The sequence below is a fragment of the Psammomys obesus genome, unplaced genomic scaffold, assembly GCF_907164565.1.
Source record: "Psammomys obesus unplaced genomic scaffold, mPsaObe1.curated_primary_1811, whole genome shotgun sequence".
NCBI classification, from domain to species: domain Eukaryota; kingdom Metazoa; phylum Chordata; class Mammalia; order Rodentia; family Muridae; genus Psammomys; species Psammomys obesus.
The window spans coordinates 11,981,613-12,007,997 of NW_026590062.1; the positions used below are offsets into that span (position 1 = coordinate 11,981,613).

General features: G+C 46.9%; 1 protein-coding gene across 1 annotated transcript in view; it reads left to right on the top strand.

Annotated features, from left to right (window-relative positions):
• The window catches only part of Mlxip (MLX interacting protein), a 63,631-nt gene extending 48,850 nt beyond the window's left edge, over positions 1-14,781 (top strand). The window contains exons 4-17 of the mRNA XM_055606161.1: positions 567-656; positions 1,028-1,069; positions 1,343-1,514; positions 2,208-2,297; positions 2,964-3,055; positions 3,996-4,650; positions 5,414-5,535; positions 5,671-5,824; positions 7,434-7,558; positions 8,049-8,147; positions 8,249-8,376; positions 8,574-8,697; positions 9,625-9,754; positions 10,228-14,781. Coding sequence (XP_055462136.1) covers positions 567-656; positions 1,028-1,069; positions 1,343-1,514; positions 2,208-2,297; positions 2,964-3,055; positions 3,996-4,650; positions 5,414-5,535; positions 5,671-5,824; positions 7,434-7,558; positions 8,049-8,147; positions 8,249-8,376; positions 8,574-8,697; positions 9,625-9,754; positions 10,228-10,349 — 2,145 coding nt within the window. The 3' untranslated portion in view covers positions 10,350-14,781. The remainder of the gene's footprint in view (positions 1-566; positions 657-1,027; positions 1,070-1,342; positions 1,515-2,207; positions 2,298-2,963; positions 3,056-3,995; positions 4,651-5,413; positions 5,536-5,670; positions 5,825-7,433; positions 7,559-8,048; positions 8,148-8,248; positions 8,377-8,573; positions 8,698-9,624; positions 9,755-10,227) is intronic.
• Positions 14,782-26,385: the final 11,604 nt, after the last annotated feature.

The window sequence follows — 26,385 nt, forward strand, 5'->3', positions numbered from 1 at the left end:
TTATTTATTTATTTATTTATTTATTTATTTATTTATTTATTTATTTATTTATTTTGTGTGTGTGTGTGTGTATGCATACATGCATCACAGCATGTATGTGGAGGTCAGAGGACAGCTTTTGAGAGTCCTTGCCTTTCACCATGTGGGTCCCAAGGATCAAACTCAGATCAGAAGGCTTGACAGGATGAGCCATCTCATCAGCCCTCGTTTTCTCTCTTTGAGAACATGGCGGCTACTCCTGGAGAGGGGCATTTGTGGGCCACGTGTGAATTTCTTTAGCAGCCTCAGGCAAGGAGGAGGATCTCTGTGTGCTTTCTCTGTACCCAATGCAGTGTCACCCTTGGTGTCATGGGTGTTGATGTGAAGATACATTTGTAGCTAGAGTTCACATTGTAGCTCAGAAGAGAAGAGGGGTGCTCAGTGAGGAAGTCTTAGTTACTCAACAGCATTGGGATTTTCTGACCAAGAAAACCATCTGAGGTCACCTTAGTGATGGGTGCTGGGTGTTTGTGGGCTGAGATTTGATCATCCAAGACCTACTCTTCATTTTGTCCTCTTGGTTGTAGGCCATCACCACAGAGGGCAAATACTGGAAAAGTCGAATTGAGATTGTGATCCGGGAGTATCATAAGTGGAGAACCTACTTCAAGAAAAGGGTTTGTATTGGCAAGGGCTCTCGAAAGAGCATATTCTGGAAGCTCTGGGGCAGGGGCTGGTGATGGGGTAGGTGGGAGATGGGTCTGTATTCAGAATGTGGCCTGAGGCCCTAGTCCCACAACTGCCCACCCATCATGGAGCATGACATGGGAATAGTGTATGTAGCATTTTAAGCACAAGTAGTGGCTATGGTTTCCTCAAACAAGAATAGAGCTATTTCCTTCTTTGTGTCCACATCCATGGGATAGCAGGCCAGTAGGATCCTGTTCCCCAACTCTCTTCCCAGAGAGTTTACTCCCATATAAGGAGGTGAAGTTGGGCCATCACCAGGTTCATGGTGGCTGCCTCATCTTGCTCCCTTTGCCCACAGCTGCAGCAGCACAAGGATGAGGACCTCTCTAGCCTGGCCCAGGTAAGTGAGCTTGAAAATCCTGTCTTGACAAGATGCAACAATGACTTCTATGTCCCAAGAGAGTTCTGTAGTGGAAGGCCAGACACAGGACCAGCTCCTTCTCACATGGAGGTCCTGCAGTGGCCAAGGAAGCAGGCACACTCTGTTGGGTGGGCTAAGGGAATAGCTCTCAATGTCTCTACCCTTTTTTCAAGAAGCAACCCTTAATGCATGCCAGGACTTAGAATAATGAATTTAATTCCTTTTTGATTCCTCTTCCTCTGTTGGCACTAGGATGATGACATGCTCTATTGGCCCAAACATGGGGATGGCTGGAAAACCCCAGTCCCAATGGAGGAGGACTCACTGCTGGACACAGACATGCTCATGTCAGAATTCAGCGACACCCTCTTCTCCACACTGTCTTCACACCAACCAGTGGCCTGGCCCAACCCAAGGGAAATAGGTAACCTAGTCTCTGTCCTTGGGCAGCAGGCTTCCTTCTCTCTGAGGATTCCTCTAGGCCAGGCTTTCCTTCAGGGCACCTCTGAGCTGCTGTGTTATAATTAGTTAGGTGAGGGAAGGATTACCCAAGCTCTTTATCTGAGAGTCCTGTGCAGCTGCATGGGAGGAGACTGGAATTGGAGCCTTACAGGGGTGGCCATTTTTCTTTTAGTCCCACTGTGAGAAAGTAGCAGGCTCTGATCTGAACCTGTCTTATATTTCTGAATACTGTTGTCTTAGTGTGGGTTGTATCAGTGCCTACGCCTAGGCTATAGGATGAGTTCTACTGCACATGACATCCCACCTGGAGGCCTTCAGTCTTCTAGTTCCTTAGGAAGAGCTGCAGATGAAAAGTGAGAATAAGGATGGAGGGTTGTGGGGATGTAGAGTGAGGTGGAAGGCTGAGGCAACTCATAGCTTCATGGTGATCCTAGCACTGCCTGTCTTTCCTGCCCTCTGAGGGTAGAGAAAACATGTTTATCTAAGAATGGCCACAAACCCCCAAGAATGCAGAGAACCCAGCCAGCTTCTTACAGTTCTTAGAAGATTCTAGAAATGGGTATGACCACAAGAATATGTTTCAGAACTAAATTTATATGTTCCTTCACCTTATTTGAGTAAAAGAGTTCTCCTTTCTCACTTGTAATTCTTGCAGCGCATCTAGGAAATGCAGACATGATTCAGCCAGGCCTGATCCCTTTGCAACCCAACCTGGACTTCATGGACACCTTTGAGCCTTTCCAGGGTGAGAGCAGAGGGTAACATGACCATCTCATATCAGAACGCTGTACCTTTTGTGGAGAGGATGCTTGGAAATGGGTGTAAATGGAGGGCTTAGAATTTTCCAAAACTGTCAGGTGTGGTGGCATACGCCTGTAATCCCAGCACTCAGGAAGGCTGTTGAATTTTTGTGAGTTGGAGGCCAGCCTGGTATACAAAGTGAGTCCAGGACAGCCAAGGCTACAGAGAGACACCCTGACTTGAAAACAAAAAAACAACAACAACAAAAAGTTTTTTTCAAAACTGAAAATTATTTTTGTAGTAACTGCAAAGCCTGGGAAAGTTTCCTGGGACATTGGAAGGAAGTTGGCGTTTTCAGAGTGAGTGCTTTATTCCTGTGGGAGCATCTGCTTTGCTCTGACTGTGAGCAGTTCCTCCTGTAGGCAGCAGAGGGCACTGTGATACAGCCACCTCCCATTGAAGTTCTGCATTTAGGTCGGCCCCTTTAATTTAACTCTGCCATTGTTCAGACTTGAAACATTTGGTACTTCAAGTAGTCCAACCAGAGTCTTCTTTCTATAGGAAAAAAGTTATCTTGGGGAAAGGGTTGGGTTCAGGCCCTGTTTGTTTGTCATAATTCTAGAAAATGCTAAGCTCATGGAGTTCAAAAGATTCCCGTGTTCTTTTTCAGATCTCTTCTCTTCCAGTCGATCCATTTTTGGCTCCATGTTGCCTACTCCTACGTCAGTACCTGCCCCAGATCCTAGCAGCCCACCTTCTCAGGTAGAGGACCTGGGGGAGCAGGCATGGCAGGTACAGGGCTGTCATCAGCTTTACAACCAGAGCTAGACTAATGCTGTGACCATGAACTTCACAACATGCTGGGGCCATTGCTGGATCCTGTGTTAGATGCACATGGATGTGCAAAGAAATTATGGAACCCGCTTTGAAAGCATCCTTAATTCCTCATAAGATGTGGGAGATATCAGAGGTGTTTTTCTGCCTAAGGCCCCACGTGAGCTTTGTTCAGCCAGGTCTTTTCAAGACAAGAGTAGTTACAGAAGAATAATATTGGATCACTAATAAAAATATGTTGTATATTGTTTTTACTTTTGACTTAGCAATTAATAAAAGGTAATTGCAGGTGTTAGGGCTACAGAGCTGAGTGAGGCATAGTTCTCTGCCCTGGCGGAGCTCTCAGGTTGTTTCTGTATTCAGTTAGTCACCCGGTAACCTGGCACCTTCCCCACTTAGCTCAGATAATCATTTCTTCTGTAGAGACTGAGATCTGCACAGGTGATTCCTCATAGCCTTTCCACTCAGGGAGAGCTAGTCTGACTGGAAGTTGATACTGGAAGCTATCCTGGGGGAACCCCTGAGCAGCTGTGGTTTAGGCTGCTTCTGCTCTGTAACAGAAGATGGCAGGACTGTAGGTAGATCTAGACCAGGCTCTAGAAACCAGATACCCCTAGGGTGCGGTCCAACTTTGTCTGAGTTCTGAGATATCATTAGTTACTAATTGAAACAAGATCCCCGCTGACACCCAGGGAACACAGATCCATTTCCCCAGCCTAACAGTGTGTTTGGCCTGGGAGATAGCACTTCTGTCCCTTGGTCCTTCAGTCCCCATGTCCACAGTTGGGCTTTGTGTTATGCAGTGCTAAACAGTTAAAGCTAATTGTCTAATTGTAGCTTTGTTTCTTCATGTGTCTTCCTTCCTCAGGGTAACATCTTGCCAAATACAGCTCTCCCAACTGTGAGCCTGCCCAATAGCCTCATAGCATCTTCTGCAGCCCCCTCCCTGGATCCCACAGATGGGCAGGGTGGTGAACGAACTTCCCAGCCTGTGGACCCTTTCATTCAGCCTGCAGACTTTGGTCCTTCTGAGCCACCACCAAGTGTCCCACAGCCCTTCCTCCCTGTCTTTACCATGACCTTGCTTTCCCCTGGTCCTGCCCCAGCGCCTGTCCAAACTGCATTGCCCTTAGTTCCTCCTCCTGCCACTGCTCTGAACCCCCCAACTCCACCAGCTTTCCTACAGCCACAGAAGTTTGCAGGAGTCAACAAATCAACCCCTGTCATTACCCACACAGCCTCTGCCACCCTTACCAATGATGCTTCTGCTACAACCTTCAGCCAGAACCAGGGCCTTGTTATCACAGCACACCATCCAACCCCCTTATCATCCCCATGTGGTCTGGCACTGTCACCTGTACCCCAGCCACCAGCTGTGGGACCTCCCCAGCCTCAGTTAACTTTTATACACCCCAAACCTGTGTCCTTGACTGGAGTAAGATCCAAGCAGCCCCCCAAAATAGTGCCTGCTCCCAAGCCTGAGCCTGTGTCCTTGGTGTTGAAGAATGCTTGCATTGCTCCAGGTAAGTTGGGTTGCGGGAGTAGCTAGCAAGGGTTACCTAGCGAGCAATGTTTTCCTTTCTCAAAGGCTGTAAATTCCTGACAACTCCTCCCAATTTAAATAAAACAGTAGTTTGGACAATTTATATGTGCAATTGATCTTTCTATTCTGTATGTTTAAAAAAGTCTAGTCTTGATCTGAGTGTGGTGGCACATACCTGTAAACCCAACACTTGAGAGGGTGAGGCAGGAAGGTCTTGAATTTGAGGCCAGTCTGAGTTACAGACTAAGGCCCCGGGCCAGCCAAGGCTATATAGTGAGACCCTGTTAAACTACAACTGGGCTAGTGAGATGGCTCAGTAGGTAAAGGCACTTGCTGCTAAGTCTGACAATCTGAGTTTAATCCTTGGGATCCACGTAATGAAAGGTAAGAATCAATTTCTACAGATTGTCCTCTGACTTCCACGCATGTACCATGACATAGTCATACCTGCACACATATACACACTACACAAAAGAACTATTTAAAAACAGAAATAAATATAAAAATAAGAATTAGTCTTGAAAACATGATTTGAGAACTCATGGTCGTAGACCTCTCTAGGAGCTATAGTATGACTCTTTCAAGTAAAAAGTACAAAAATATTTCAGATTCCCTGGGGCCTTGTCTTTCTGCCCTCTTGGTGAGGAGCCACATGTTTCACTAGCAAGAGTTTTTATTAGCAACGGCTAGGCCTCTACAGCCTCAGGCCCTCACCTTCACTTCACTTCACTTCGTCCCTGCAGCCTCCTTCTCAGGCCAACCACAAAAGGTGATCATGACATCAGCCCCTCTGAAGAGAGAAGGGATTCTGGCATCTACTATGTCCCCATCCAATGTGGTTATTGCCTCTGCTGCCATCACCAGGGTAAGGAGAACTGGTCTAGGCAGGCATCAAGTGTCCTTATCTCCCTTGAGTGGCCTATGTTTGTGTGGCTCTCAGCCAGTGTAGCTGCTCTGCTCTGCATCAGTGGTACATGACCTCTCTCCTGTATCTCCACAGGCTTCTGGGGTCACAGAGTTCCTTAGCCACAGCACAAACCAGCCTACCCCTGTTTCTCGGCTTTTTTCTCCAAGTACAGTGCAAGACCCCCTGGTGAAGGGCGAGCAGGTCCCACCGCATGGGGGTGGTCCCCAGGTGCCTGCTGCAGGCTCCAGTGAGTATTCACCTGAGTGGGGTAGTTGGGGCTTCATGGAGGAAATAAGTAGCTTGTTCTGGGTTAGGAAAGCCATTCATAGGTTCCCATAATCAAGACTGGTCCTAGAGAACCAGTCTTGATTAATTAGTCTGCTCATAGCACAGGCTAGGGAAATGCTTAGTGGGCAGCAGAGTAGCTCTAGCCACACCAGCAGAAAAGGAACAGAGGGTGGCAGGCCTGTCACAGTGGCGGCAGCTAGTACATTCAGGAAACTACGCTCAGAAGGCTTGGCTTAGAGCTGTCAGTTCCAGCTGCCAGTTTGAGAAAAGGCACTGAAGAGTTTTGGCAGCAGTCTGGAAAACTTGAGCCTGGGGTTGCTTTGGCATGAAGCCAGCAGCAGGCTTTAACACAGCATCTTCTAAATTACTGCAAATCTTTGGCCATTTTCACATCTTATAACTGAGAACAGTCAGGACAGTACTGGTTTTTACTTTGACTTGTGGAGCAGAAGGTCAGGGGCTAGGGGTTCTGTGATGTCAGAATTAGGCTGCAGGTAGAACTTGGGTTCCTTCCAGTACCATCCTGGGAAGAAAACTGGAAACACTGTGCAGAGCTTGTGCAAGCAGTCTGTCACTGTGTTGTACCTTAATCACTTCTCCTCTTAGCTAAAAGCACAGCTGCACGTCTTAGTTGGGAAGACATGACTAAGGAAGGGTTTCCATCGGGGAGGGATTGTACTTGTCCAAGGGTAGGTTTTGAAGAATGGAACTGTTCATCCTGGAAAGATACAGACTTGAGACACAAGTCAACTTTCTAAAATTATCCAGGGAAAAGAAGCCGGTCATGCTTGTGGGACTACAAAACACAACATGTAGAGCAGTGCACTGAGGCCTGGTAATCTAGGAGAAAATACAGTAAATGGAAGCATGTGTTTAGCATAGAATGAAATAGGCTGGAGAAGTTCTAAAGGGGCCTAGGAAATCGCTCCCAAGTGACGCCAGTGAATGGGACAGTAGCCTGTGTGGTTTGCAATACTCTAGGCTGTTCTGTGTGGGTCAAAAGGTGGTAGTACTTTTTATTTAACATTTTCAGAGTGAGTGAGAGAAGAGTAAGAAAGTATATTTTATATATATATATATATATATATATATATATATAGAGAGAGAGAGAGAGAGAGAGAGAGAGAGAGAGAGAGAGAATTTAAAGAACAAAAAATAGCAGATGCCAGTGTGCTGAGCACATAAGTTAGGAGCTGTTGCCTTACAAACCTGTAAGGTCCCCTGCTGCCTTGAGGCGATATTTTAGGGGACTGGGTTGGCAGTTTGACCTTTCTTTTGAGCAGCTTGACACCTGGGATGGGGCAAAATCCAGGCATATTCCACATTTAACTTGCCTGGCTCAGGTGTCGCCTTGAAACAGGAACTCCCCTTTGGGATATGGGCAAGGATTTCTCCAGTATTTCTATGGAGTAGCTGTAGAAGGTTTTAAATGGTCTTCCAAGCCTGAGGAGTTGCTGGGAGTCCCTTTGGTTGGTGAGGACTGCTGTGGAGCCAGGGCAGGACAGCCTCACTTTATTTTTCTAGTCCCCTTTTCAAGTGTTTGCCTGTTAAGAGCATTTTCTTCTCAGGTCGTGACTGCCCCAACTCAGGGCATGCCTCTCCATGCCCATCAGAGCAAAGTCCCAGTCCTCAGTCTCCCCAGAACAACTGCTCAGGGAAATCTACAGACCCCAAAAATGTGGCTGCATTAAAGGTATGGCTTTTTCTCTTGGGTCTTGATTCCCTTGGTGCGATGGGGAGGGAAGAGAACATTGGGAAAGGAGAGCCACAGATTCAGCTCATGTTGCAAGCCCTAGAAACAATAACATCAAATCAACTCCAACCATTTCCCATCCCACCAACAGGCCCATGAAGATTAGGGCCTGTTCAGACCTCTGGGTGGACCCCCTGGGTCCCAGGGGTGGTACCAGCACTGAATCTTCATGCCATGTTAGCGGTGCATGCAACCTTGGCAACACCATTTGCAGGGAGGAGGTGGGAGGGCCCTGTCCACTCCCCCCGGCTCCTCTCAGAGTTCTTTAGCTATTTGCCTGTCCTACATAGTTTTCTGGCCCTGGCTTGTTATATGCCCTAAGATACTAGTCTTTTTCTAACTGCTCAGCATTGGGTTAGACAGTAAGGAGGAACGGGTTGCTTGCCTCAGGCTTGACCTATGTCTTGGTGACCAATTGATTCTGCAATAGAACCGGCAGAAGCACATCTCAGCTGAACAGAGAAGGCGTTTCACTATCAGAATGGGCTTTAACACCTTGAACAGTGTGATCTCCAATAATTCCAAGCAGGTAAGTGGCCTTAGAGTGTCAAGGTAGGGTGACAGTGCATCTTGCCCATGTGTCACTGGCCGGCTAAGTACTGCCACCTCTGAGCCACCTGCCCTTCACAGACCAGCCATGCCATCACACTGCAGAAGACCATGGAGTATATCACCAAGCTACAGCAGGAGCGGATGCAGATGCAAGAAGAGGCCCGGAGGCTGCGGGAGGAAATTGAGGAGCTCAACACCACCATCATGTGAGGTTCCATTTGAGTCCTTCACCCCATACACTTCTATGTCACAAAAGCAGAGGGACCCTGTGTGGCCTTTGCTATTGATATTGCAGCCATTTAGCTTCTTGTCCTTCTCCCACAGGCCCCTGCCTGTACCTGGCTATATCCTTCCTGTGTGGTCTCCCAGGGTCCAAACCATCCCTTGACTACTGTTGTTTCAGCTCCTGCCAACAGCTGCTACCTGCCACAGGAGTCCCCGTCAACTGCCGCCAATCTGACCACATGAAAGACATGTTTGATGAATATGTGAAAAGCAGGATCCTGCAGAATTGGAAATTCTGGATTGTATCTTTGGGCTTTCCTTGCTCATCCCCTCCCCCGGCAAACACACTGAAACAGTAGACAGGGCTCTTGGGTACCCCTCGAAGAAAGGTTCTCATACAGCTGTCAGTGGTTCAGGACTGGCAATGCTATTTCCTGTCTCAGAAAAGAGAAGAGAGGCTCTGGGCTGGCCCTAGAGGCTGAGGAGACCACATCCAAGGGCTTTGCAGGAAGGGACAGGGAGTCAGATGGCCTGCTTTATTGTTCAGGTCTTTGGCAAACAAAGGCAGCGAGATAACTGCAGAGGTAGCAAGTTGAGAAGTAAGGACCCCGACAGCCTGGCAGCCAGGTCATTCCCTCAGTGACAGAGAGGATGAACCCTACCTGCTGTGAAAGGTGGAAGCCAGGACCTTCCGGATTACTGAGCGGTCAAAACTCCAGGTGGTGGTGATTGCTGCTGCTGCTTCTTTTGCATCTGCTTTTTCTTCTTTTTCCTCTTCTTTCTTCTCCTCCTTGTCTTCCTCCTCCTCCTTCTCCTTTTTTCTCCTTTTTTCTCTTCATAAAGATTTGTGGAATTTTTTTAAGATTTATTTATTTTTATGTGCATTGATGATTTGCCTAAGTGTATATCCATGTGAGGTCGCCTGATCCTCCGGAACTAGAGTTAAAGACAGTTTCCATGTGGGTGCTGGGAATTGAACTGGGGTCCTCTGGAAGAGCAGCCAGTGCTCTTAGCCTCTGAGCCATCTCTCCAGCCTTTGTGGAGGTTTTTAATTATTATTTTTTAATTATACATATATGTGTGTTGAGTGCAGAGGCGTGCAGAGTCTGAAGAGGGTGTTGGATCTCTTGGAGCTGCAGTCATAGGCTGTTGTTGTGAGCCTCTTCCTTTATCTGCATGCCCCTTGGCTCTCTCCAGTGTTCACCTTTTCCTTAACATAAGTCCTACAGTTCAGCATGATCATCAAGCCACTATTTGAATCCTTCAAGGGGATGGTGTCCACCAGCAGCTTGGAGGAGTTTCACCGAACGGCGCTTTCCTGGCTAGACCAGCACTGTTCTTTGCCTGTCCTCAGGCCAAGTGAGTGTGGAATACCAGAAATTGGGACTTCATGCTGGTCCTACAGGGAAAAACCCCTTCCCTGGGCAGTGCTTAGGCCAGCCATGTAAGAGGCATAAAGATAACACTGATGGGATCCTAGAACCAGACTCTTGCTAGTCTGATCAAATCCAGCTTAGTTCTTATTTAGTTCTAAAGCTACAACCATATGTAAAAGTTATATAAGTTTAGTATTAAAGCAAGTGCAACACTTGAGCAGTAGGAATAGCTTAGAATTCTTAGGCTACTTGCAGGTCCTGCTAGGATCTACATGTGAGATCTAGGATGTGAGACTGGGTCCCAGAATGAGACCCCATCACTCTTCCCTGCCATTGAGCTCTGGTTATCACCATTGATGCTTGGCAATTACCAAATAGGATTGCGTGTGTGAAGTTTGCATCTTGTCATTCTGAGTTTTTTGTCCCAGGCTGACTACAGCCTTCTTTGTCTTACAGTGGTACTGAGTACCCTCCGGCAGCTGAGCACGACCACTTCCATCCTGACAGACCCATCCCAGTTGCCAGAGCAGGCATCAGAGGCTGTTACCAGGATTGGCAAGAGATCGGGGGAGTCCTAAGCTTAGTTGGCATGTGGCTGTATAAGATGCCTGGAGATCCCCCATACCCTTCCTGACACACCGCCTCAGGGCTGCCCTTGACTCCAGTGGCCCATTGCACCTGTCAGGATGCTGCGCTCAGGTCTGAAGCAGGCTTGAGGCCTGCCAACAGCAGTATCCCATCTTGGGAACCCTTGTTGTGACCTCTCACTCAGTGACCTCAATCACCAGTCTCCCCTGCATGTGGGGTGGCCCAGACAAAGGGAAACATCGGCTGTTATAGTCCTGTCCTCCTGGTGGCCTATTGGGGTTCAGGGTCAGCAAGTGCAAGACAAGGAAACAAAGCCTGTTCCTGCAGGTGGGATCACCAGGCTCCTTCAGAATTCCTTTCTTGAGACTTTGAGACTTGGTCCCAGTCACATCCTTACCCACTTGTGCTCCTCTGGCAACCCCTGCACGTTTTCTGGCCTCTGGAGCAGCAGTGAAGTCTCTCCATCTCCTGCGACCCTGGCAGAACCTGACTCTCTGGGCTACTGTTGCAACCTCTGCAGAAAGGAATATACCTCCTGCCTGATGTATTCTATTGAAGGGGGAAATTTCTGCAAACCCCTGAGCACAATAATGGGTGTGGAAAATAATGGGTTTGGAGCCCAACTGGACAGGATAAAGTCACAAGCAATGCAAAGTTGCTGTTCTGGCTCAGAAACTCCTAAGGCGGTGTCTTGTCTATGTCTTAGTTCTATCTGGCATTGCAGTCACCATGATGTTCCCAACATTGCCAGGCACTTAGCCTAGAGCCTCTAAGGCCCCACAGCTGAGGCCCTTCTGTGCCTGTTCTTCACACACTTCTACTCTGCTGTTGTGGAAGAGGCAGATACACTCCCAGGATGGTCTTACCTTGGTTTTAGCATCAGGAAGGTCACACTCCATGATACTGCTGTCATCCTGGTTATCTGAAGTTTAGCGAGAGCTCCAAACCAGGACAGTTCTCAGACCAAAGATGTCACCATACTAAAGTCTGTTAGGACGAAGAAACAAAGTGCGTACAGGCTGGGTGCCAAGGAGTTAGCCCTTGAAGCAGCCTCCAGCTAGATGGTGAAGAGCTGTGCTCAGATTTGGACCAGTTGAGTTTGGAGGGTGGCATGTGTCTGAAGTTTCAATTGTCCCAATGTGTGTTAGAGTTGGTAGAGACAGGGAAAGTTTTGAGGAAGGGTGCACTTGACCCTCATCCTTCTCTTTGCTGCCTCTGAGATGCTACAGGTGGTGAGGTACTCTCTCCAGCACTCAGGGAGCCCAGTCAAGGGCACCTCCCAGGAAGAATGTGCTTTTTTTTTGTCCTGCTGTGACACCTAGAGCAGGCAGCAGGCTTTTTCTTGGACTCTGTCCTCCTGGCCCCTCCTCATTACGCTGCCTGCCCTGAGAGGACCGTGACTAAGGAGCCCAGTATGTCTCCTGAAGTTCTGATCCATTGGGAAGCTCCTGCTGATGCCTAAGGCCTGTTCTGGACTAAGTATTTGGAGAACAAAGAAAGGGTAGGGGCTGCTGGCCATGCCACCGTTAATGCTGTGAGCTCCTAACCAGTTGTTTGCTCCATTGTCTACTTTCTATCCTGTATAGGAATATCTTGGTAGCCCTCCTCAGCCGTCTCCAAAAAACACGTTTACAGGTTGAGGGATGAACACAAGGCATTTAGGCTGGACCTTGGCATTTCCACCGGGCACCCCTTCTTTTCCCAAGGACAAGGTGAAGGTGAAACTGTTCTTTGGAAGGTGAAGGCCACTGTGGTAAGAAGGAAAAACTAAACTGCTGCTCTGAGGGCCTCAAGAAGCCCAGCCCTTCCTCCCATGCCACGTGACACCATGGCCGTGCAGGACTCCTGGTTCTCTCCGCCCTTGTTGGGAGTAACCTCTCTTTAAAAACTCTGTGGGGTATAAGATTGGCCTTTTGCTTCTCTGGCCTACCTCTCCCCTTTTGCTGATTTAATTTCATCCTGTTTCTTCAGATCTTTAAAGCTATTAGTTTGTATGAAACTGGGGGTGGGGAGAGAGAGAAGCGAGAGAGAAGTATGTGTCTGTATGTCTCCTGGTAGACTTTATTAAGTGCATGTTTTTTTGTTTTGGGTTGTTTTTTGTTTTTGTTTTTTGTTTTTTGAGAGTGACTCCCTTTTCCTTTCTCTTGGTGCTCACTTTTGCCGTGGCTGTGAGGCCACAATGCTTTAAAATCTCCAGGAATGATTATTTTCTGCCTTGGAGATTTTCTTGTTTTGAAATCTTGCCTAATGAACCTGCCCAATCAGAGGGTCCTGGCCTTGACTTGTGTCCTAGACACCAAGGTCAGCATTTGGGAATAGACTCTGCTGGAGGTCTCCACTGGGCGCTGACCACACTGTTCGGCTGGGGTTTGTTTACAGTTATTTTCACTCCCATTCCTGTCCCCACTCACAAAGAAGAAACTTCAAAATGTTGGAGTTTTGGAGAATAACAATATCAGCCTAAAAGGATGTACCACAAAGCTACCTGGGAAAATCTGCAAGTGTTTCAGTGAAATCTTAACGAGTCATCAGCACGTGTCCTGCCTGTTCTTTCACTATGAGTGGGCACCAACAAGGCAGGGCAGCTCTGGCTAAAGGGCTTCCTCAAAGTTAACAGAAGGTTTCACAGCAGCTGTCACCCTCAGGAGAGGCTAGCTGTGCTCCAGTGGTTTTGCCCAGCCAAGGGAAGCACTGCAGCTGCAGTACTTGGTGTTGACACACTGGGTTTTGTAGAAGAGGCTGGAAGTTGTCAGCCAGCACGAATTCTCATGTGACCCAACCATGAGCCCTGGATCTTGTCTGTATGCTGTCACCTCCATGCTCCCATACCCCCATATATACTCTAGAGATCTGTCCTCTAGGGCGCTTTAAGAGTGACATCTACCTAGACTCTTAGAGGATGTGCCACCATTCCCTGGTGGAGTGCAGTGGCAGGCCCTCCTGACGCCACGTGCCACTGCACTGCCTCTCTCGTGTGCCCTGGGTACTGTGGCTGCCTGCTAAATCACCTGGCCTCAGGGCTCAGCTCCTTTCACCTGCCGGCTCTTCTCTTCCTTCTACACTGTCAGAAATCCCTTTCTGTCTGCCCTAGTCTGGGTCCTCAAGGGTCTCTGTCCCACTACCTGAGGCCTCCTAAGAGAGCCTGGGTCTATTTGGGCCTCTCCCCTTTTCTCTCTCCCTAGGTAGCAGTGCACAGTTGAAGCCCACCATTGTGTGTGGAACTTGGTTTTTCAATGTCATCGTGTGATCCTGTTGGGAAGGTATGTGGACAGTGATATGGAACAGTCACTTAGAATGCCAGTGTTGCAGAGACATACAACTCTGGACTCAGTCCTTTGATGCCTTACAGTGTTTTAGAGGACCTATACTGGGACTGTGTGTATGTAAAAGGAAAGGGGTAGTTAGGTTACAGTGAAAGAGCATGAAGGTTCAACGCAGGTGTGAAATATGTCTCTTTAGCACACACCTTGGCTAGGATCTACTTAACAGGTTTTATGATCTTAAGGCCCATGAACAGCTGTTGGGAGACACCAGTAGTGTGGGAAGAGCTTCAGGAAACACAGCCCCCACCCCTGTGCCTCTTCAAATGTGGGCGAGAACAGGTCAGCTGCCGCTCTTTCTGAAGAACGGGCCTCCCTGTTCACTAGATAGGACTGTGCTTGTCTGCTTGTTAGAGCTTGCAAGATTCAACCTTCCGGAAAGAAAAGGGAACTTTCCACAGTGAATGTTAGCATGTGTGTGCACGCGCACTTGCTCAAGCCTGTGTGTGTGTGCGTGCATGTGTGTTTACTTCGTGGGATTTTATTTTTGTAAAATTCCTTTCTAGTTATTTAGTAGAATTCACCTATATCTCCCTGCCAAACTCTGGGCATAGTGAATTTGGAATTCCTTTGGGATTCCTGAACAGGATCTGGCATTCTTGAGAGCTGAGATTGTGGAAGGACGGGAGACACTGATTATACATTTCCTAGTTTACATCCTGCAGGTTAAAAGGTCTCATGGCCACAGCGAGGCTTTGTCCCTCGTGGGGGAGTCTAGTACCCTCGTACCCCTCCCCAGGCACCTTGTCACCTGAATCTTCACCCCATGAAGGGAAAGCAGGCTTGTTATGCTTGCTCTGTAGCGCCCCAGCTGAAACTGCATGTTCTCCTTCAAGTTCTTCAAGTTTCAGCTTCTGTGCACGGGCTGTCTGTTGTGTGCTTTGGTGATGGTATAGGGCTCCTTGGAGGAGGCAGCTCCACCTGGGGTAGGTTGGGTTTCATTTACACCAGAGATCCCTGGGGCTGCTTGCCTGAGCCTGGTCCTCTTGACACCCTGCTGTTGACAAGCACATTTCCACCAGCTGTACCCAACACTACAATGCATTTTTAAAACTATATTTGCATCTGAGACAATAAAAAAAAAACATATTTTTTTGGAAAAGGTTGTTCTGTGTGACTGTCAGTGCTGTTGGTTGGGCACTGGGAGGGGTGAAGTAAAAAGATCAGAGCCGTGTGATGTTCTGGCTGGCTGGTTCCCTGCAACCTAAGGCTCAGCCAGGAATGTAGGTGTATGGAGTGGGTGGGCAGTAAGATTCTGGTGGCATGTCCAGGAAGATGATGGTCCTAGAAGCCTGCCTGCAGAGAGAACTGCTAACAAACACTGGACGTGGTGAGTAGAGCTCTTCTACCCAATGGTCTGGTAGCTCATGAAGCTCTGTACCCATAATGTGCATTACTGTCAGCATGGCCTATGATGGCCCAACAACTTTAAGAAGGTTTAAGCTACAGTAACAACTGAGGGCACAGTGGACTCCCTTGCTAACTATAGATCCAGTGTCCTAGATAGAATGCTGAAATGTTGATCAATAGAGATGTTTCTTTGTTCAGTGCATAGAAGATTCTGATTATCTCTGTTTAAATTGGAAAATTACCTTTCTTCCACACCATCTTCCCATGTTGCTCACTTCACCCTGACTCCCAGCACCAGGACAGAGTGACCAATGAGAGCCAGCCTCTCTGGGGAACTGCTGACTCTTTTCATGAGGTAACAGCCTAGATCCAACATCGGATGGACTGGAGAGCCAGCAGCAACAGTTAAAGCACCCAAGATTGGAGCAGAATGAGGAATGTGGTCAGTGGCCCCAAGGAGTCCATTTCCTAGATGTATAGTAAGCTCCTGCTATGGTCAGACTTTAGGCTGTAAAAATGATGTATATGCCTCCGAACAATTCTCAAGTGTGTGCTATGCTTATTCCTGTTGAACAGAGGGAGGTCAAGGCTGCATGGGTCTGAGAAGACTAAAGGTCAGCTTATAAATAAATGGCCTACTTACCCACAAGGTGCCAAGCCCAAATCTGGAACATCACCCTTGATAATCTTGTCCTCAGAATACCAAACTTGTCAGGTTTGCCTTTTCAATTCCAAGTCTATACTCTTCCCGACCTACTGTCATTACTCCTTGCTTGGTTTATCATTTCCCAGCTTCACACGAAATGTATACTTTGTTCCAGTCTGTGTGTCTCTGCTTCACAGTGGGACTTTCAGGGGCCCAAGTCTAGTCATACCACTCTTGTGTCCAGCTTTCCAGATAAAGCTGCACCCCCTAATGTTAAGCCCTCTCCCTATCTTGCCCGTCTGCTGCCTGCTTGCCTCAGCAACTCTATCTTCGTTCTTTATAGTTCCTTGCACATATGATGCTTAGGTTAGGATTTCATTCTTCAGGGTTTCCCCCAAAGCACATTTCCTCCTCCTAAGCCCCATTTTAATTCCCCCTTTCATCTACTTCTATTTTTTTTCCCTCCAGATCTTTCCTGGATCAGGAGATCAGCCCCAGTCCTCCTCCATTCAATTCAACCAGCCTCAAAATGTCCTGTGTTCCTTAGGCTACTGATGTGTTTGAGATCATTCAGTTTTTCTTCTCCATGAGTTTCTCAGCCCATTAGGGCAAAGACTCATTGCCTCTTGTTCTCTGGTACACAACTAGCATATAGCAGGGACCTAGGTAACCTGTGGACGGACTCTAACCCCAAGCTTATTCACTGACTATCCCAGCTGCCATTCCCAGGAAGAAAGAATCCTCCATAAGAATTCCAGAAGGGGGTCAGCAGTTAGCAAGTATAAGTGTCAGGCTAAAGAGGATATCAACTGTTCTTACATGGGGAATTTTAGAACCGTTTATAAAAATGGATTATTTGGCTCAGTAATTAAGAACACTTGCTCAGGGCTGAAGAGATGGCTCAGAGGTTAAGAGGACTGTCTGCTCTACCAGAGGTCCTGAGTTCAATTTCCAGCAACCACATGGTGGCTCCCAACCATCTATAATGAGATCTGGTGCCCTCCTCTGGCATGCAGGTGTACATGCAGACAGAACGCTGTTACATAATAAATAAATCTTAAAAAAGATGACAAGAACACTTGGCCTTGCAAAGGACCTGGGTTTGATAACCAGTACCCACATGGCAGCTCACAGCCTCTGATGGCACCAGGCATGCACGAGGTGCACAGACATAGGGAAAATACCTATACACACAAAATAGTTAAAAAAAAATTTAAGTTATTTTATGTGTATAGGTGTATCTGTATGTACCACATGAATGCCTGGAGCCCAAGGAGGCAAGAAGAGGACATCAGGTCCCCTGGAACTAGCTGGTTGTGAGTCACATGTGGGTGTTGGGAATCAAAGCAGAGCCTCCTGAAGAGCAGCCAGTGCTTTTCACATCAGAGCTTTCTCTTCAACACCAGGAATATTAAAACTTTGAGTAATTAATTCTAGCATAAAAATAAACTCTAAATGGCATTTTAAGCATCAATTGATATGAACCTCTTCCCCCATAACACTGGTGATCAACTTTGCCTTGAACATGCTAGACAAATACTCTGCCACTGAGCTGCATTCCTAGCCCTTGATACTTTTGAGATAGGATTTCACTATATACCTCAGTCTGGGCTCCCACATACATCCTCATGCCTTTGTCATCCAAGTGCTGAGGACAAGCCTGAGGCACCACCCTTGGCTTTGGACTTGGTTCAATAGACTGCATTTGAACTCAGTTTTTGGTAGCTTTTTTTTTTTTTTTTTTTTTTTTTTTTAACTAGATCGGGTCAGAACATAGATTTATGGAGGGCCTAACATTTAGTGAACATGTCATTTTTTTTCTTGCTTTTTTTCTTCAAGACAAGGTCTCATTATGTAGCTCTGGCTGTCCTGGAACCACTGTGTAGTAGACCAGGGTGGTCTGGAATTCATGGAGATGCCCCTGCTGCTGCCTTCCAAGTGCTGAGATTAAAGGTGAGGGCCACCACACCCTGGCCCATGAGCAAGTCTTTTCAGATAAGATTTCCCATTAGTGGATAACAGTGTAGTGGACACAGAGTGGCCATCATCCACCCCAGTGGTCAGCTCGGTGCTGGTTTACTTTCTCTCCACCTTACCCTTATTCCCATTATTTTAAAGAAAATCTAGACACCATATGGATATCATCTGTTAGTAGCAAATTTTAAATTAGTGGAGCATGGTTGCATATATTTGTAATCTCAGTACTTGGGAGGCCAAGGTAGGCAAATTTTTGTGAGTTCAGGCCCAGTCTGGTCCACATAGCAAATTTCAGGCTAACCAGGGCTACATGTAAGACCCTGTCTTAAACATGTAGACAGCAGAAACTCCCTCAAATCCCCCACATTTCCAGAAATGCATTAATACTTATTAAATCATTCAAGAGCTCCTGACAGGTTACAGTAGATAAAGAAAACTGGAGAGTGGAGCTTTGTAATTAATCAGATTTCTCTTTCGCTGAATCATTAGCTAGACAATCCTTATTTAGAAAAGGGAAGAGCTTTCTAAGATAAGAGTTTACTTTCCTGCCTGAATGGGTATGGTACAGCAAGATGCCTAATCTCTTTATCGAATCTGGTTGGGTACAGCTCCTGGGCTGTTCCATTACACTTGTAGTGGGGGTGGGGCCTGAGCCAGCAGAGACTGGCAACCCCTCCACCCACTCAACTAACTAGCCCCATTCCACTGCAGCTGCTGCTGTCTCCTGAGTTACTTTTGCCACCCATCAATGGGTTGTGATGGCTTTCACTGGGTCATTCCTAAGTGCCTCCACTGTCTTTCCATTTGTCCCTCAGTACCTGTAACTACTCAACACATGCTTCTTTCTTCTGGTCCTCAATGTCTGTACACTGAAGCCTAGATTTGAGCTGGGTGTGGGGAGTTCAGCATGACTTTACTGGAGACCAAACAAAACAGACATTGACCCCAAGTGATGCCATCAACATATGGAGCTCTGAGATCCTACAGGAGCTGAGAGGATGAGAGACAAAGAATGCCCTTGTGGTAGGAGCGTCTGGGCCCGGAGCCACCTTCTAAGCAAAGTTAGGCAGAGGAAAGCTCTCACAGGCAAAGCCTGTGGGGAAGAGTGAATTTCAGAGGAAGGAACGATTACCAAATCTTAATAACATCTTAGATTTTCAAGAGGTTTGCCCCAGACTTGTTTCTTGTCACTTACCTCCCCTGCCTTTTGCATTCATCTTCTTTGCCACTGACTCATTCCTTTCACAAGTTTCTTTCTCAACTCTCCTTCTCACCAACCTTTCTGTAACTGTCAGTCTTCCCTGCCAAAATGTACATCCCCAACCATGGCATTGCCATCACCTTACTGCCCTAAGCCAAAGCTTGAGGCTCTCTTCATTCTTTCTTCTCTTTACCTCTCACTTCAGCAAGTTCTCCAAAACACACACAAACCCAACCCCCTTTCCGCACCCTGAATGCCTAAGCAAGTGGGATCTTCTCCGAATCTTGCAGCTCTCCACACAGCTGGGTGCTTTTTGGGACACTTGCACTAGGCCAGGGCCTGCCCGGACTCCTCAGAGCTTCCCATTATCTTTCACATAAAATCTGAAGTCCACCCTTACTGTGAAGCCCTGTCTGGTCAGGCTTCCACTGGTGGCCTTCAGCAAGTGACAACAGTTTTGGGCTAGATGTCTTCATCTAATGTGGATAGTAATTAGATCTGCCCATGGATTCCTGTTCTGATATTTTGTTTGTTTGAGACAGGAACTCTAACCCAGTCTGGCCCTGAACTCTCCGTCCTTTTGTCTCAGCCTCGAAAGTGCTGGGATTGTATATGTCACCGTGGCCGGCTGGATGGCTCTTCACAGATTATTATTAGGACTAAATATGCTTGTTTATAGCACTAATGAAATTAGCAGGTTTTGTAATTCTTCATTCCTTTCCCTATTCCTGGCAAATTGTATCCTCATCCAGATTTCGTGGTTCCTAGCAAGGCTGCCACTAAGGGTATCCTCCTAGATACACCTATTGTTTTACTTCCCCAGAACAAGGAACTTTCACCTTCATTGGTCAAATCCAAAGTGTCACCCACTATGGTCCTATTGAAATCTGTGGATACAGCTGGCACAGGTAAGAGTTAACCTCCTAACAGCCTCCTACCTCTGATTCAAAAAGGTCAGAAGTGTTGGGGGTGGGGTACATACTTTTAAGCCCAGCACTCAGAAGGTAGAGACAGGAGGGCCTTTGGGAGTTCTGGGAAGCCTGGCCTGCATAAAAACATCAAGGCCAGCCAGCTAGAGTTTTTGTCTTCAAAAAGAAGAAACAAAAAACTCAGGAGTTATGCTTCCTAATGCCTGTATCTTTTTGCAAGCTCTGCTCTCTCCTGTACCTGCACTCCCTGTTCTAGAATAAAGCCCACAGCCCTGCTTTGACATTCAGCATAACACATCCTCTATCTCACACTGCCCTCTTGTTACGTGGCCCAGGTTCCAGACAGGAACTCCCCATGGTTTACCAGCTGTGCATCCTGATGATTCCCTCACCATTTGCCAAAATCTTCCCCCGATCCAATTGCTTTTTCTTCCATAGTCTGCTCTGGTCTAGCTCAGCCCATCTTGGCCTTTGAACTGCCACTAGTGCTCCATTTTTGTCAGTTACATCATGTGTTAGCCTCTACTTGATAATGTAACCTTCACTACCACTTGCACATCATTACCCTGGCCCAAGAACAAGGACCACATCTCATGTTATCAGACATCTATCATGCATACAGCTTCTACACCCAGAGTACTTAGTAAGGTCATGATTTAAATCACATCTACCACTACCTGTTAGCATAATGCAGCAGCCTGTGAAATAGGTACTATTATTACCCCCACTTCAGAGATAAGGAAATTGAGGCTTAGAGAGAGGCTTATGTAACACTCAGCACCAAATACTGATCTGAGCTGTAGTCCTGGGTGTGTCTGACCATAACACCCAGTCAGGGCTTCCCCTGAACTGGTAGCAGGTGTGTGCTGGCATTTCTGCTGGACACTTACATTAACTTGTTTTGTCTTCTGAGTCTACTGCATAGAGATTCGGTCTCTCATTGTGCACATGAAAGCTGAGGTTTACCTTGTTCTTGCATCATAAGAACCCTTGACACATGAACACAGGGAGCTTCTTCAGTTTGAGAGAGAACATCTGTGAAAGGTCTGTTGAGTAGCTATAGACAGTCTCTTCTAGGATCAGGACCAAGATTGGGATGCCACATCATGCTACCTCTGCTCAGCACTGTTGTGGAGTGTCTGTCTGGAGCAGGTAGGCAAAAAGATGAATACAAAGTATTTGAGTTCAAAAAGGAAGAAGTAGAACCATTTCTTCCATCTAAGTGCTAATGAGAATCCTGCTTAGCTTCTGTGACCAGATGAGCTTGGTTGTGTTTATCATGGTATGCCTGTAAGCAACAAAGCTGTATGTGTTGATGACCTGATACTTTACATAGAAAACTCAAAAAGAATACATGCACACATAGCCCTGTTGGAGCCAATAAGTGAGCTCAAGAAGGTTGCAGGAAGCAAGATTAGTACACAAAATCAGCATTTATGTACAGCAAAAAACAGCCTGAAGATGAAATTAACATCCTAGGGCTATTGAGATGGCTTACTGGGAAAGGCACTTGCCATGTAAGCCTAATGACCTGAGCTCAACTCTCAGAACCCAAGGTGAGAGGAAAGAATAGAGTCCAGAATGTTATCCTCCGACCTCACACATACCGTGGTACTGGCACACACACATTAATAAATAAAACCTATGCAATATACCACCAAGAATAAAATCCTAAAGTGAGCGTGGGGCCACACGCCTTTAATCCCAGCATTTGGGAGGCAGAGGCAGGTGAATTTCTCCCAGACTGTTAAGAAACAGTCTGGGCTACCTAGGCTACCTAGGTCCCAGGACACCCAGCACTACAAAGTGAGACCTTGTCTTGAGAAGACAAAACAAAAAATAAAAGCCTAAGGAGTAAATTGAACCAAGACAATGCAAGACTATTACACTGAAAATTTTATAACAGGCTGGGTGCATTTTAGTCCTGGTAGTAAAGAGCCTGAGACAGGTGGATCTCTGTGAATTTGGGTCTCTGCGTTACAAAGTGAGACTCTGTCTCAAACATTTTTTTTAATTATTGAGAAATATTACAATAAAAAGAAATGAGCTGTTTATATGCAGTACAATATGGAAGTGCTGGGACTGCAGGTGTGCACCATAACGCTCCACACAGGAACCTCAAACACGGGTGAGATGGGCTAGACACAGAAGGTTGCATATTGTACAGTCATACACAGATGAGAGCCCTGGGAAGCATACATGTGTCCAAAGAGGCATCACGTTGCCAAAGGCTGGGGAAGGGCAGCCAGTCCAAGCGTGACATTGGCATACAACTTTGTGGACATACCAAATGCCACCAGATAATGTACTTTAATATTACTAACTTTTAGGTTGTATGAATTTTTCTTTTTTGTTTTGAAGTTGGTTTTGGTATTTTGTTTTGAGGCAGGGTTTCTCTGTGTAGCTCTGGCTGTCCTGGAACTTCTTCTGTAGACCAGGTTAGCCTAAACTCAGAGATCTACTTGCCTCTGCCTCCCGAGAGCTGGAATTAGAAGTTGTGCCACCATGTCTGGATATGAGTTTCTTTCAATTAAAAAATGTTGAAAGAAATTGTCCCAGCACCTAAAAGGTTAGGTGAAACAGGAGAGTCATGAGTTTGAAGCTATCCTGAGCCAAATATTTACACACTGAGATCCTATCTCAAAAAACAAAACAAACAAAAAAACAATGAAAAGAAAGGCATTCTGTGTTTGTGGTCTGGAAGACTTGTTCCTATTATAAACTGGGACATCTCAAAGTGATCTGTAAACTCAATGTAGTTCCCATCAAAATTCCAACTGCCTTTCTGCAGAAATAGGCAGCCAGTCCTAAAATTCATGTGGAAGGCAGGGAACCCAGAATAACCAAAACAGTCTTGCAAAGGAGCCAAGCTTAAATCCTGACTTTAAAACACTGTAAGCTAGGTGTGATAGCTCGTACGTACTGTTGAGGCTACCTGAGACCGTGTCTCAAACAAAAAAGCTGGGGTAGAGCAGTTGCCTAGCTTGTGCAAGGTCCCCAGTACTGGGACGGAGATAAAACAAGAACAGAAAATAAGACTTGTTGGCAGAATATGGAGATAGCAGAACCTCCAGCAAGTAGATAGTAGGAATATAAAACAGTGCATTGTGGAAGTAAGCAGTGCTTCTACAAGTAAAATGCTATGCAAGCATGAGGACCTGAGTCTGAATCCCCAGAACCCAAAGGAAAAGCCAGATGCAGGGAGAGATGGCTCAGAAGTTAAGAGCACTGGCTGCTCTTCCAGAGGCCCTGGGGTCAATTCCCAGCATCCACCTGGTGGCTCACAACCATCTATAACTCCAATTCTGGGAGATTCAATGCCCTTTTCTGGTATCTGTGGACAGCAGACACACAAGTGCTGCACAAATAAACATGCAGACACACAGAAAAAAAAAAAAAAAAGAAAGTGTCCCATGTAGTAGTGGCTTCCCCTATCCCAGCACTCCTACAGGGGCATGGGCGGTGAAGACAGTGGGACTCCTGCATCCTCAAGGACAGCTAGTCTGTACACGTAGGCAGGATGCACAACAGAAACAGGACACCCTGTCAAAGCAAGGCGGGCCTGACACCCAAGGTTGTCCTCTGACCTCCACAGAAGTGGCTTGAAAGCCTACATAATTATATCACATAAAGGGACACTAGAGCTTTTTTTCCTGCCTATTGCCTTATGTGGAGCTATTTGGGCTGCATGGTGATCTAGAGAATGTTCCTCACGTATACCTTACCTTGGGAAGTGTGATTGGCTGACAGCCTCCGATGCTGGCCTCTGAGATGCATAGCACCCCCATCAGTCCCTGCTTTTTCCCAGCTACCCCTGAGCCAGTGACAGTAGACTGACCTGGCTCAGCCTCAGGAGACATGGGACTCCTCTGATGATCAGTTTTGGCTTGCCTTCCCAGCAGTGTAGTTAAACCCTGTTAATAGAAGCCACGTATGGGAGGGAGCCCATGCCTAAAATCATAAGACTCAGTAGGTGGAGGCAAGAGATCAGGAGTTCAGGGCCAGCTTCAGCTACGTAGAAAGTTTGAGACAGCCTGTGTGACCTATTAAAAAAAAAATCAGAACAAACAAAAACTTCTCTTAAACCAGCCCCGTGGGCTGAAGGCTGCCCCCCCCCCCCCAGCTTCCCTTCACACCTTCCTTCTTCTTCCCCAAGAATGAGACCTCCCAGTGCCCCAGCTCTTCCCATTTTCCCTTACAGGTGCCTGCTTTGAATCTCTGACAAGGTTCCTACAGACACAGGCCAGTTTGGTTCCAGTGTGACCCCTAGTGCTGGGTGGACATGTTAGTGCGCTCAACTTGTCCAGTTTGTGACCAGCTCCCTGAGGAGTCAGGTTAGGACTGGGTGGCAGGAAAAGCCCCTGAGTTGAGGGTGTCATCCTGCCAGAAAACTGATTGCCTGCCTGTTGGGGCTTTTGTCACCATATCACCTGACTGACAGAAAGGCATGTCTTATGTTTATTTGCCTTTCTTGATCTCCTGTGAGATTGAGCAGTTTCACATTTACTGGCTGTTTGATTTGTTGTTTTACATTTGACTTTTCTGTGTGCTTGTGGTTCTAAGGACGTTTGAGCTGTTCTTTTTCTCTCCTCCTGCCCTTTCCTCCCCCTCTTCTCCTCCCCTTCTCTTCCATCTCTCTTGCCTACTGCATATTATATTTCCTTTTTACTTTTCCTCACATATCTTTATTCTCTAGAATAATAAAGTGACATCATTCAATATCGTTTTCCTAGGGCTGGAGAGATGGCTCAGCAGTATAAGATGACTCACTGCTCTTCCAGAGGACCTGAGTTCAGTTCTTCGCACCTGTGTCACACAGCTTATAACACACACACAGACACAGGCACGCACGCACACACACATGCATGTGCCTCTTCTGCCAGCTACCAAGAGCCTGAGGCAGGAGACTCACTTAAGCCCATAAATTCAAGGTCAGTTTTTGGGTGTTTTGTTTTTATCTTTTTCTCACACTTCCCCGACTTTATAAAGTAGCAGGCACATGCCTTTGCTCTCAGAGACTCTGTCTGGAGTACATCAGTCATATCGTGACCACTTGTTGCTTCTCTGTGACTCTGATTATTTGGTTGTGGGTTTCCCCCTCCCTTCTCCGAGTCTGTGGCACATGACTTTATTTATGAGATAGGGTTGCACTGTATAGCACTGGATGGCCTGGAGCTCATAGAGACCCTCCTGCCTCTGCCTCCAGACTGCTGACATTAAAGTGTGCGCCACAGTGCTCGGAGCACTTGGCGTCTAACAGTCATGATTGTGTATTGCTTTGACCGCACAGCCATGCCAGGAAAGATGTTTGGGATATTTAGTTTCTCGCAAAATGCCAAGGTCTGTTTACTTATTCTTCAGTTTCTTGGTTTCTTGGCTGATCATGACCCAAAAAAATTCTAGCCACTTGAGAGTTGTTTTTTTTTTTTTTTTCTGGTTGTGTTCCAGCTAACTTAGGGTTTATCAAGCTTACCATCTGTGGTTGGCTCTATCCAGTGTCCCTGCCTCCAGAGAAAGCTAATCTGAGTGCGACTTCCCTCTTGAAGAGTGCTGCAGCAGTGGTCTTCATCTCGGGTGAATTTCTACCTAATCGATCTCGCCTCCACATTTTTCTTGTTTCCTGGAATCTGTGGGGGAGAGTAGGCATCTAGACAAATGTCACCATAGTGGTGGGACACCTGCATCAGGCCTCAGGGCTTATATCAAAAGTTCTGATCCCACTATGAAGGCCCCGGGCGACTGAGGTGCAGTGGGTGAGGTGCTTGCTACTGAGGTGGGTACTGACACAGGCCAGCCAGGACTCAAAATAAATAAGCAAGCAAGCCATGGAGAGGCACCTGTTCCAATGCTGATGAACCTTAACAAAAACTGATGCTGTGTGAAAGGAGCCAGACTGAAGGCAACACTGCATATAGGGAGAGCCACACAGGCAGGGAGGTTAGCGGTGATGAAGGCTGAGGGGGAGGGGTGTGGGCGTGGCTGCTTTGCTATGGGTAGGGTTTCCCTTTGGAAGGATAAAAATGCTTTAGGCTTAGATGGTGACTGCGGTTGTGCGACTCTTGTAATATTCACTGATTCACTGATTCAGGACACACTGCTTTCTAAGGAATGTGTGTAAAAACCGTAGGGCACACTTAGACCAACCTAGAGAAATGGTTCAGTCACTAGGCTTAGCTCAGCAGATGGAGAGCATGAGGTATAGGGTGCCACTGCCAGGGTAACACGGCCTCCCGTTTTGCTGGGCTGGGAGTGTAGCTCATCGAGACAGGGTCCCCAGCAAAGCCCATCACTGAAAGACACGATACAGTATAGCTGCACATACTGATGTCTGTCTGTCTTCTCAGCACTCCCAAGGCAGAGGCAAGAGGATCACTTGCAAGTTCAAGGCCAGTCTGGTCTACATAGGGAGTTCCAGGCCAGAGCCAGGGATACTCGGACCCTCCTAAAACAACCCACCACCACCAACAAAATAGGGTAGGATGATATTGTTTTGTGTAGTACAGTCTTACATAGTATAGTGTCCTAGCTACTTTTCTGTTGCTGTAATGAACACCATGACCTAGACAACTTATAAAAGAAAGCACTTAATTTGGGAGCTCGAGG